This window comes from Acanthochromis polyacanthus, chromosome 9, assembly GCF_021347895.1.
Source record: "Acanthochromis polyacanthus isolate Apoly-LR-REF ecotype Palm Island chromosome 9, KAUST_Apoly_ChrSc, whole genome shotgun sequence".
In the NCBI taxonomy this organism is placed as follows: domain Eukaryota; kingdom Metazoa; phylum Chordata; class Actinopteri; family Pomacentridae; genus Acanthochromis; species Acanthochromis polyacanthus.
The window spans coordinates 17974001-17985973 of NC_067121.1; the positions used below are offsets into that span (position 1 = coordinate 17974001).

General features: G+C 40.1%; 1 protein-coding gene across 1 annotated transcript; it reads left to right on the forward strand.

Annotated features, from left to right (window-relative positions):
- Positions 1–3227: 3227 nt before the first annotated feature.
- Positions 3228–10484, forward strand: LOC110961945 (homeobox protein engrailed-2b-like). Its single transcript, XM_022209757.2, has 2 exons — positions 3228–4118; positions 6981–10484. The coding sequence occupies exons 1-2, from the start codon at positions 3623–3625 to the stop codon at positions 7295–7297; spliced, it is 813 nt and encodes a 270-aa protein (XP_022065449.1). The 5' UTR covers positions 3228–3622; the 3' UTR covers positions 7298–10484.
- The last annotated feature ends 1489 nt before the right edge of the window (positions 10485–11973 follow it).

Here is an 11973-nt window from a genome sequence, read left to right on the forward strand (position 1 = left end):
ACAAAAACATAATACAAACAATATTACAAATGATTGATGTTAACCAAAATGACAAAAATCATATTAAAACACATTGATTCTTATGTAGGTCATTTTTGACCCACTTAGGGCAGTCACTGATGCACCTAAGGGCTAAACAGGTTTAACACTAAAGGAGTTAATTCTAAATAACACTAAAAAAAAAAAAAAGCTTTAGTGTTAGGTGTGCTTTTTATCTCATAGTTGACATTCATTAAATTGAACTGAAAAATAGCGTAAAGCTCAAATAACACTACTAGTTTAGTGTAAAATGTCAACTCTTATCAGAGGTAAATTAACTCTGAAAATTCAACAAATATCTTCAGTATGACTTTAACACTTTGTGTGTTGGGACCATATGTTCACCGATTTAGAGTTAAAATGAACTCTTTGCCTGTTGTGTGCACTGGCCATTTTACTGTGTAAGAACTGACTTAAACTGGAAATTGAAGATCCCCGGTTTGCATCCCAGCCTGGACCTGGGATCTTTCTGCATGAAATTTGCATGTTCTCCTTCCTCCCACACTCCAAACACATACTGAGATTAACTGGCGATTCTAAATAGTAATTAGGTGTGAATGTGAGTGCGATTGTTTGTCTCTATATGTAGCTCTGTGATAGACTGGTGACATGTCCAGGGTGTCTACGGCCTTCACCCCAAGTCAGCTGGAATAGACTCCAGTCCCTCTGTGACCCTAATGAGGAGTAGACCTTGTATAGATAATGGATGGATGGTTCTGTTAGCTCACCTAGTTTCATATGCCAACGTGTCACTGAGACGCTGTTGGGGGGGGGGGGGGGGGGGAGACCTATGTTCAGATAGCTCGTATTTTCAAGGCAACAGGTGAACTCAAAGTGATGTACAGTATAGAACACTCAAGTCCAAATAGGAAAGATCACTAGGTAGAAACTTTTTTAAATTAAATGAGAGTTATGTGAAGAAGAAGCAGGATTGACAAATGTTTAGATTATTCCCAATGGGCCTTTAAACAGATAGCATTACACTATGCTGTGCAGAAGACGGTGATCAGTGTCTTACAATACAGATGCAGCAAGCCTGATATTCTCCTTTATCTATACAAAGGACTAAAACAGACAGATAGCAAAAATTGATGCTCCCAGCTGACCTCTGCTTTGTCTCCGAGCTCATCTCACATCTGGGCACCAACACAATGTAGAAGACAGCAGCTTCCAGAGTCACACAAAGGCCTGCCTCTCTTCTTCAGGGAAAGGGTCACCAAAAGTAGGGATACAGAAACAATATTAGAGATATTGTTGCTCAGAGTGATGGAACAGCTCAGGGAGGCGGAATCTTATTTCAGATATTACAGCATCAACATTATTTGTTTCCATTTATACATTCCATACACCAAGATTCTTCAAATGTATAGTTTTATGAATCAATGTTTAATTCAAATAATTTGTGTATTTGAAGAAACTAGGATCCCCATATCTGATTCAAAAGGCCAGGGTGGTCCTTATGAGCTCAAAAGATTCTGTCAAACACTGAAGCATGCGTGAATGATGCCAAAGATGAACTCACCATAGCCCTTTTCTGACAGCATAGGTACATGATGATCAACACTACAAAATATAGTTCCACTCAGGCAACAAAGTCACCCTGTTACCTACAGTATGCTCATTATTTCACACGCAAAAAGATCAGATAGATTGAACAGGAAGCTTTTAAGAGCTGTTTGTTTTGTTTGTTTGTCTTTACTTTCACCAATGTAATGTTATTAAAACTGTTCCAAACACTAAAATGGAATCATATCCTTTTAAGAGTTTAACCCAACTGAGGAGGCTGAAGGCTGATTTTATTATACTTTTATTCATATGCTAGCATAATTGCACAAGGCTTTTCTAATCCTCAACACAATGTAGCATTAGAACACAGGAATGATGGTTGCTGGAAATGTTCCTCTGTACATCTATGTAGACATTACATTAAAAATCATTCGTTTCCAACCAGAATAGTCATTTACCACATTACCAATGTGTAGACTATGTTTCTGATTCATTTAATGTTTTCTTCATTGAAAATATTGAAATCATTGATTTTCTTTCAAATAAGGACATTTCTAAGTGACCCCAAACTTTTGAACTGCAGTGTATATATATACACATCTGCTATACACACACACACACACACACACACACACACACACACACACACACACACACACACACACACACACACACACACACACACATGTGTGTGTATATATATATATATACACATATATATACACACACACATATATAGATGTAATTAATGCAGTATGTTTATATAATTATATATATGTGTAATTAATGCAATATATATATATATATATATATATATATATATATATATATATATATATATATATATATATATATATATATATATATATATACTTGTACTCAAACTTTTGTGTTGGTTGATTTGAATCAGGATTTCAAGTCTTAAATCCTAACATGTTTGGACTATTTCACAAGGTAAAGATTGGTAATTTAAAAAAAACACCTAGGCTACGTCTGTAGAGGAAAACCAGATCCCCGTATGTCAGTACAGTCGTGTAGGTTGAACATAATTTCATTAGAAGTTGTCAAAATTCAAAACAATTAATGAAAGCATAAAAGTTATTTTGTTCAGGCCAGACATATTATTTTAGGCTGAATCCTTCCAGTCATTCAGTTTCAAACTGCAGCTGCAGACCAGCTCCAACATCTTCTATTAGAAACACATCCAGCTCAATTTAATGCAACTCCCTTCTTGTTGTGTGGTGACGTTGGCTCTTCGTGCCAATCATTCTCTAGTCCACACAAGCACTGGCTAACCATCAATCTATCGTATATGGAGCACTGTGACATTGTTTTCTGATAGCAGCACATTATTCATGTGTCACTGGGAGTGAGCTGGGCTGCCTTCACTGTTTATTACCCAACAGCTGACATTACTTTCCCCTAACCGCCTTTTAAAACGTCAGTCAGCGCCTTTAAAAGTTGTAGTCATGAGAAATGTCCGCTGTACCTTGAACGCATCGTGAGTGAGTGGATTGGATTAACCTGCTCCTCCTGGGAATTCCGGAAAACTCACATGACACCAACTTTGCACCTCTATTGGTCCGAGGCACGTGTCTGAGAGACCCATGGTGCAACGTCATCACAGTGGCCGCCAGCCAATCAGAAAAGAGAACCAAAAATCCGAGCTGAAAGTATTTGAGCGGTGTCTTTATTAGGGCACTTTAGTGCTGCTGGAAGCATCAATATTTGTGTGCAGGGAGCTGGAAAAATTAAATATACTCTGTTTTTTAAAAACTCGTTTTACAAGTTCTAAATAAAAAATCGAGTATTAAGTCCAGTCATGAGAAGGAGGCTCCTACCAGAAACTGAAGCATGAATCTTCTTTGTCAATATCAGCAGAGGCGCGTTTTCACAGCAAAACAATAGCTATAAACTACTCTGCCAAGACGGAGTTCGTTGTTCTCGCCGCTGTTTTTGTTTTTTAGTGATACATAAAAAAAATATTTATTGGTAAAGTGATCGAGACGCACCGGGAAATTGGAATTACTACTTTGCAGAAGGACGCAGGTGCTGAGAGTAATCAGGTTTCATCATTATGGAAGGAAATGCTCGCCGAGACGCAGAGCGTCCAGAGGACTCCGGAGAGGAGTCCAACCCGGCCATCCTGCCTCTCCTCCAGCCACCTGGCAACCAGCAATCCCACAGGATCACAAACTTCTACATCGACAACATTTTGAGACCAGACTTCGGCCGAAAGAGGAAGGATGGAAGGACTTTGGTTCGTGAGGGAGACAGTCTGGGAGTGATCCTACGAAGAGAGGAGCTGACAGGGAGAAAGGCTTCCAAAGCTGGCAGCCCTCAGCTGGGTGGAGCAGGAGGAGAGAAGGAGGACTCGGGGACGTCCGAGGACCAGCATCTGGACACTGAGGCCGGGAGGCCTGATCTAATAGGCGGTGATGTGGCAGTGAAGGACCGGGGGGACGGCGGGGAGCGCTGCCGCAGCCCTGAGGCCAGCACGGCCCCAGCAGCCAAGCCGATGCTGTGGCCAGCCTGGGTTTATTGTACCCGCTACTCAGACCGGCCGTCAGCAGGTTGGTAGAACACATCCATCTGACACTTTCAGCTGAATGAAAGAAAAAATAGAGAGCATCCCAGCTCAGATCCTGAATTTCTGAGTCAGTTATAAAGTCTGAATTACAGAAAATTAACCCGCTTCTTCTCTCAGAGTGGAAAAAACGCTCTGATTGCATCATTTTCTAGTTTAAGACGCATGTAAAGTGATTCTAGTTAAAGAGAAACACTTCATTTTGTGAACTGTGCCACCCCCAATTCAACTAAATAGACATATCACTTCAAAAAATGACAAACCAATTATTGCCTGATCATAGCTAATATTATATCAATTAGCTTATTTCACATAATATTTTAAAGAGTTAAAAAAAAAACTCAGAACACACCCTAGCCTATTTTATTTATATTAAAACAACTACTTTAAACGCACAATAGAAAGTAATTCGACTATTTTTCGTTTTGTTTTGTTTCATCCGGAAAGGAATTCGATGTGAATTTTTCTGTTGAAATGGAACAGCTGAGATTAAATAGGAGTCACAAGTAAAGTTGAAAATGTGTCGAAGTGAAGTAAAAATGAAGTTTAACGGTATTGTTCGCCGTCGTCTTTGTTGATATTTCATTAGCATATTTTTTTGACAATGGGGTGGGGGGGTGTGAAAAGTGAAGGCCCCAAAAAAAGATGGATTCGATGGGAATTGCTGAACAACACCCTCCGATGCCTTTCCACCCGCCCATGAAGCATTTTATTTTGAACAACTAATTTTAACCAAGTTTGAAAGAAGTGCAGTGAAGCTTTTTTTCTATCCAAACTACCAGGACGCGTTTTGCTGCCGCAGCTTTGATTTGACCTGTGTTGTTTAATGCCGGCATTAGATTAAACATGCCTGTTATTTTTATTATTGCTGTTGTTATTATCATTTTATTAGGATCGCAAAGTTAAAGGTTTGCTGCAAGCTGGGGTTGTTTTCTAACTGAACACATGGTGCACTTGGACTTCTTTGTCACGATTTAGAGACATATTCAGCTGTTAAATCTCACCAGCAGCCTCGAAGAGGAAAAAGATGTTGCAATTTATCGAGGTGGCGTTTGGAAGAGCTCCAAACGGAGCAAAAACAGCCAGAAGTGCTGTTTTTTTATTGTTGTATCGAAACACAAGAAAAGTTTCCATCGAGGCCTGAGCTTATGGAAATGACCACAAAGGGCCTTCAGAGAGGTCATGGAGCCTGCAGCTCCCAAACCTGTTAAACACAAAATAACTTCGCAATTAAACAATAATACAATACCATGAGATTCAGTTCAACTTTAGAATATGTACTGTGCATTGTTGTCAAACCAAACGCAGCCCTTAGTGTTAGTGGTCTGATCAGCGCCTCTACGAGTAGAATAACTGATTTGTGTTTTTTCGTGTCACTGACAAATAGATCTCTCCATCTTTATCTCATGCATTTGATTTCATCTGGACAGAAATGTCTCGACTAGAATGCTACAACAGAAACAAAAGCGGCTGCTGCTCTTTTTAGGAAACAACTTTTTAAAAAATGGAGTTCCTATGGTAACAGGGAGGGAAAGAGGCGCCGAAGTCCCCCATCCTCCATCACATCCCAACCCCACCCCCATCTGCGCCCTCCTCCTCCTCCTCCTCACTCCAGTCTGCTTGCAGAGACCATGCAGTCCGTGGAGTTCAGGATCTCCCTCTGTTTAGCTCCAGTTGGGCTTGGGTTCAAAAGGCCTGTCCTGGAAATGTCTCTGAGAACAGATCCTCTCACAGCGACATGTCCTCAAAGCTCCTCTTCCAAGTATGAAACCCAAACAGGTGCTTCCAAGCCTAAGTCCATATATCATATCCAGTTTGTCAGCCATGTGGACATCTACTGGGCTGTGGTGATGATTTTACTGTCAGTGAGAGGGAAGATGGCTAAGATATACCACTAAATAATCCCATATGTACACACTACTGTTACAGAAATTTGGGGTCATCCAGACAATTTCATGTTTTCCATGAAAACTCACACTTTTACTGCTGTCCTAAATTAATTGCACAAGGGATTTCTAATCACCAATTAGCCTTTCAACACCATTAGCTAGCACAATGTGAGATCAGTTTGGCCAATATTTCTGACACTGAAATAGGAAGCGCTCTTCTAAGATGCATTTTTCCGCTGATTTTTCCGCAAAAAATTCCTTTTGGAACGTTGAATACAATCTTTAAAATGTTTTCCCCTCATGGTTATTGGGGATAAATACAAGGATGACAGGAGAACACAAGAGTGATGGTTGGTAGAAATGCTCGTCTGTACCTCTATGTAGATATTCTATTCAAAATCAGCCGTTTCCAGCTAGAATAGTCATTTACTACGTTCATTTAATGTGTCTTTCATTGAAAAAAAAATGCTTTTCTTAAAAAAAACGAGGACATTTCTAAGTGACCCCAAACTTTTGAACGGTTGTGTGTGTGTGTGTGTGTGTGTGTGTGTGTGTGTGTGTGTGTGTGTGTGTGTGTGTGTGTGTGTGTGTGTGTGTGTGTGTGTGTGTGTGTGTGTGTGTTTTGTGTGCTGACCTCTACACAGCGAAATTCTTTCTCAGTATTCTCTAATATTCATCTGTGACCGTGGTTCAAGGACTGCCTGCAGGTCACGCATGAAAATAAAATATTTTTAAAAATATTTCCAAATATTGTGGACCTAACCCTACCAACCCGAACCCTCTAACACGAAGCTACATGTGATTTTGACAGCCTGGCGCAAGACGCTCCGTTCACCACCAGAACCATTATTATTATTAGCCGGGTCCATTCTTACTCTCCACCTGTCAAACTGTGACAAAACTCAGAAGTACTGTTCCTAACCAACAGCTGTCATTTTGTTTCCACCCACCCACTCAAGGGCCCAGATCCCGCAAACCAAAGAAAGCGCCGATCCCGACTAAAGAGGACAAGCGGCCCCGGACAGCCTTCACCGCGGAGCAGCTCCACCGGTTGAAAACGGAGTTCCAGAACAACCGGTACCTGACTGAGCAGCGGAGGCAGAGCCTAGCCCGGGACCTTGGCCTCAACGAGTCTCAAATCAAAATCTGGTTTCAGAACAAGCGGGCCAAAATCAAGAAAGCCACCGGGAATAAAAACTCTCTGGCGCTGCATCTGATGGCGCAGGGACTGTACAACCACTCCACGGCGAAGGACGACAAGTCGGACAGCGAGTAGCCGAGCCAGAGGGAGGGAGGGGGTTAGGGGCTCTGAACCATGCAATAAAATCACTCGAGTACCAGCATTCATAGGCTATTTACAACTCAACCAGAGACGATGGTATGCGTTGTGTTTGTCTTGTGTGTGTGTGTTTGAGGTGCGTGAGAGCGCAGACTGCCGTGTGTCCGCAGGGCTGCAGGTCTGACGGTCCGATCCAACGCCCCAAAATGTGCTGCATTCACGGCACAGGCACAAGGCGGAAATTTCCAAGGTGTTCTTCCCTTTCAAAGCGCGACCTCTGTGCATTGACAGGTCCAGTTGCTTGTGACCGTTTAAGTGTTCAGTGTTGCTGTCAGACCACTTCAGATCATCAGGAAGATTTCAGAGCTCACTGTGATAAACTGGCGACAAAACAGACATTTGGGATGACCTACACATGCCACTACCGTTCAAAAGTCTGGGGTCCCTTAGAAATGTCCTTACTTTTTGAAAGGAAAACCGTTTTTTTTCCAATGAAGATAACATTAAATGAATCAGAAATACAGTGCAGACATTGCTAATGGTTTAAATGACCATTTTAGCTGGAATTTTTAATACATTATTTACATAGGGGTACAGAGGAACATTTCCAGCAACCATCACTCCTGTGTTCTAATGCTACATTGTGTTAGCTAATGGTGCTGAAAGGCTAACTGATGATTAGAAAACCCTTGTGCAATTATGTTAGCACATGAATAAAAGTGTGCGTTTTCATGGAAGACGTGAAAATGCCTGGGTGACCCCAAATTTTTTGATCGGTATTGTGTGTAAATAAAATAAATTCTTCATTAAGTTAGTTTTTTGGCCTTTTTCTTATATAGTACAATGTAAAGAGAGAGACAGGAAACGTGGGTAGAAGAGTGGGGGAGTGACGTGATATGACTGGAACCCCTTTCCTCTGGACTACAGCTCCTGTTTATGGGTGGCCTCTCTGAGCACCCAAGAAAGTGCGTTTTGATGGAATTGAGAGAAAATCGAATTGGAGAATTCTGAAAAATGTAGGTTAAATATCAAGCTAAGAGAATCGAAATTAATGTTTTAAATTGTTAAACGCAATTCCCCGCCATCTGGAATAAACATATGACGTCAGAAAGGTTGTAAATTGGAGCTAGTTTCCCCAATCTGAGTTTTTGTCTGTTTTTCTCAATCCAGAATATTCTGACTTTCACAGGAGGCAGGATTAGTGGCTCAGAACAAGCCCAGGTCACAGAAGAACAAGCTGCTCAGAGATAACTTCACTGACAGAGTGAGCTCTGCCCATGAAATGACAGAAAAGTGTTTTTCAGTTTTTCAGAAAAGAACTTGGAGAGGTCCCCTGTTAAAGCGCAGAGAGAAGGGAAGAAGTGTGCTGAAGAGCATCCATAGGAGGGCTGAGCGGCTCTCCGTCCCTGCAGCTCTGTGCCACCGGCAGTCTGCACACCAGCCTATATGCTCAATCCAAAGATTTTTTTCTGCTGCATTCTGAGAACTGTGACTTGAGAAGAATAGCCTGAACTGTGTGTTCTCTGTTTCTGACTTTGTGTGCTATTTTTTCTGCCGTTTTCTTGCTGTGTTCCGTCTGCGTACTGCAGTGAATGTTTACCTGTGCTGAGCCAGCAGGCCAGGCCCTCCACAGCCTGCTCAGCGCGCCCCGCCATCTGGGAATGTATGGACACCTTTTCTATCTGGAATTAAAGGTCTACTTTGTAGAACAGGGGTGTCAAACTCATTTCAGTTCAGGGGCCACATTCAGCCCAATTTGATCTCAAGTGGGCAGTAAAATCATCACATAAGCTACAAATAAACACAACTCCAAATATTTCCCTTAGTTTAAAAGCAAAAAAGTGCATTCTGAAAATGTTCACATTCAATGAACTCTCTTAACAAAACATGATGAACATTCTGCAGTTCCTTAAGCAAAAAAAAAAAAAAAAAGTGAAAATTCAACAATATTAAGCTTCACTTTACCATTTGTGCATGGCAATTTACAGATCACAGTATCTACAAAGGCATTTAGTCACACGTATCTGGAACGGAAAAATATTTTACAACTTGCCAAGAAATTATTTGAAATTCCCATTCATTTCCACATCTGTGTAGTAATACTGTCACACCACAGCACACAAAGTGGGAATTATTAAGGAAAAGGTTAAGCTCGCCTCCTGCCTTACAAATGCAGAAAATTTATACATAAAAAAATGCATAAAAATGGCAGCAGTGCATCAACAAAAGGGTTCAACCAAACCAAACTCTGCCGTACTGAAGCTGCTGCCTCACATTACAGAGCACAACGTTCACTGCCTGGATTCATTTTCACCTCTGTGATTTTTACACTTTGCGAAGTCATTCCTCGGGCCGGATTGGACCCTGTGGGGGGCCGGTTTTGGCCCGCGGTCCGCATGTTTGACACCCCTGTCTGTTTGATGCAAAACTGATCCTCAAAAGATTTAGCATCAGACTCACACGGACACAACTGGTTTGGATTAGAACACATTTTCTGATTTTAGAGACTCAAAAATGCGTCTTTTTTATTTCCTATCAAATTGTCTATTTAAGCTCCCAGTATTAAAATGTGTCCATAGCTATATCTTTCTTATTGACCTTTACACATTTCGGCCAAATCCTGGACCTACAGGCTACACGTACATCCACGAATGTTCAAGGAAATGGTTTTATTTGTTGTTAAGGAAGACCGTTATATTGTTATTTATAATACAAGCAGCATCTATAGCCATGTGGAAATGGGGCTCTGGAGTGTTTACATAACTTATTTTTCTTGCAATAACTTTTTCTTTTCTTTCTGTTTGAGTGCATCATCTCTGCGGGTCTGCTGTGTGTAGATCCAAACCAAATCGTGGTCTTACGATGCTGTGAATGTTACTATCATCGTTATTAATATTGTTTCAGTTTGTGTTTATCGGTTCTAAGTCTCGCATTCAGTCACAAACCTGGACAAGCTTCTGCCTTAAAGTTCTGTAAATACAACCTGGAAATATTTACAGTGTTATAAAGAAAGAGCACTTGTGTTTTCTATGCCGCAAAAGGGATTTTTTTTTTTAAATTAGGACTTTTAAGATAAAAATATTAGTTGTTTCTTCCCTCGCCGCTGAAATCCTCTTTTATATACAGTATGTAAATAATTTATATCTGAATGGTGTGATAGTAAATAAACGACATCGATGCTGAATTGACTTTTCAGATTAATTCATTAGGCCAGCATGAAACACACGTCAGGGAAGAAAACGTTTTGCAAACTTCACATGGCAGAAATGCATAGAATTTTGCTGTGGAGGCTTTTTTATATTATTATTAAAATATCCTGGTAGTGATCCACAGTGAGAGAGCTCACACACCAAAGAGAAGGAGGTGGGCTGGACACCCAGCTAGATCTCTGGATCAGAGAGTCTGAATGGAAAAGACACTTGGTCTGTGATGAGGACCAGTGAAGAGACTCTGCTTCATTATGGGATCAGTTTTCCCCCGTTTAATTTCATAGAAAATTAAATAAATCTGGAAAAAAACCTCCCCTGACCTCTTCACTGCTTACATCTACAGTAACTTAATTTAATGAAGCAAAGGTGTACCTCCATACTTTGAAGAATTCCAGAGTTATAGGTCCCTGAAGTCGACTTTCCCTAAAACGCTGCTTCATTAGCAACACTCCCGTTTTAAGTCAATTTCCAACCACCCAGTTTGAAAAGTCACACTAAGACAGGTCATTATTTAGACGGGATTATTCGGCTACATTTATACTACTATACTAGCTAAACATCCCTGTCCATGACAAATATAATCATGACAAGAAATTTCGTTTTACTGACTTCTTTAGAATGCATGAAGTACTTACTTTTTACAGAAAATGTGCATTAAATATGAAAAAAGGTTAACTGTTACAGAAAGATTCAGTCACGTGAGCTTTATATATACACACTACTGTTTACAAGTTTAGGGTCACTTAGAAATGCCCTTATTTTTTTTTGAAAGAAAAACATTTTTTCCAATGAAGATAGCATTAAATGAATCAGAAATCCAGTCTAGACATTGTTGATGTGATAAATGACTATTCTAGGTGGAAACGGCTGATTTTAGATGAATGAGTGATTGAATCCAGTCTTCCATAAGTGGGTCAAAAATGACCCCTATAAGAATCAATGTTTGGTTTTTTTTGCCATCTTTTGTCATTTTGGTTAAGAATAACAATTTATAATATTGTTCGTATTATGTTTTGTTCATATAAAAAACAATATTTGAAATCTGTTTATTTTTCACTTTATAACAGATTTTGAACATTTTGATAAATGAAAAAGAAGAATATTACACAGAGCAGCAATAGAAGAATGTCGACATCCATTTTATTGACATTTGTCCACTCTTTTCCTCCAGCTAGTTGCTCTCCGCCCCTCCAAGTTTGTGGACTGCATCCCCTCTAGTATGAGATTATCAGTGGTTAGTAATACAAATGTTACAGCTTCTTTAAAAACATAAAAGGAACTTAAATTTTTAAATGAAATCATATCAAAACAATGCTTCTTTGAGGAATAACTGGAATATGAAATGACAAAAACTTTTCATTACAACAATATTGCAAAAAAAAAAAAAACGACCTCACCGGGTCACTTTTGACCTACTTATGCATCTGAGGGTTAAAGGAATATCTCCATAGGGGTACAGAGGAA

What these genes read in the sequence shown, in the direction of transcription:
- LOC110961945 (XM_022209757.2), top strand. Translation starts at nt 3,623, where the DNA reads ATGGAAGGAAATGCTCGCCGAGACGCAGAGCGTCCAGAGGACTCCGGA. An exon ending in CTCAGACCGGCCGTCAGCAG is followed by an intron (nt 4,119 to 6,980) that starts GTTGGTAGAACA and finishes CACCCACTCAAG; the next exon opens with GGCCCAGATCCCGCAAACCA.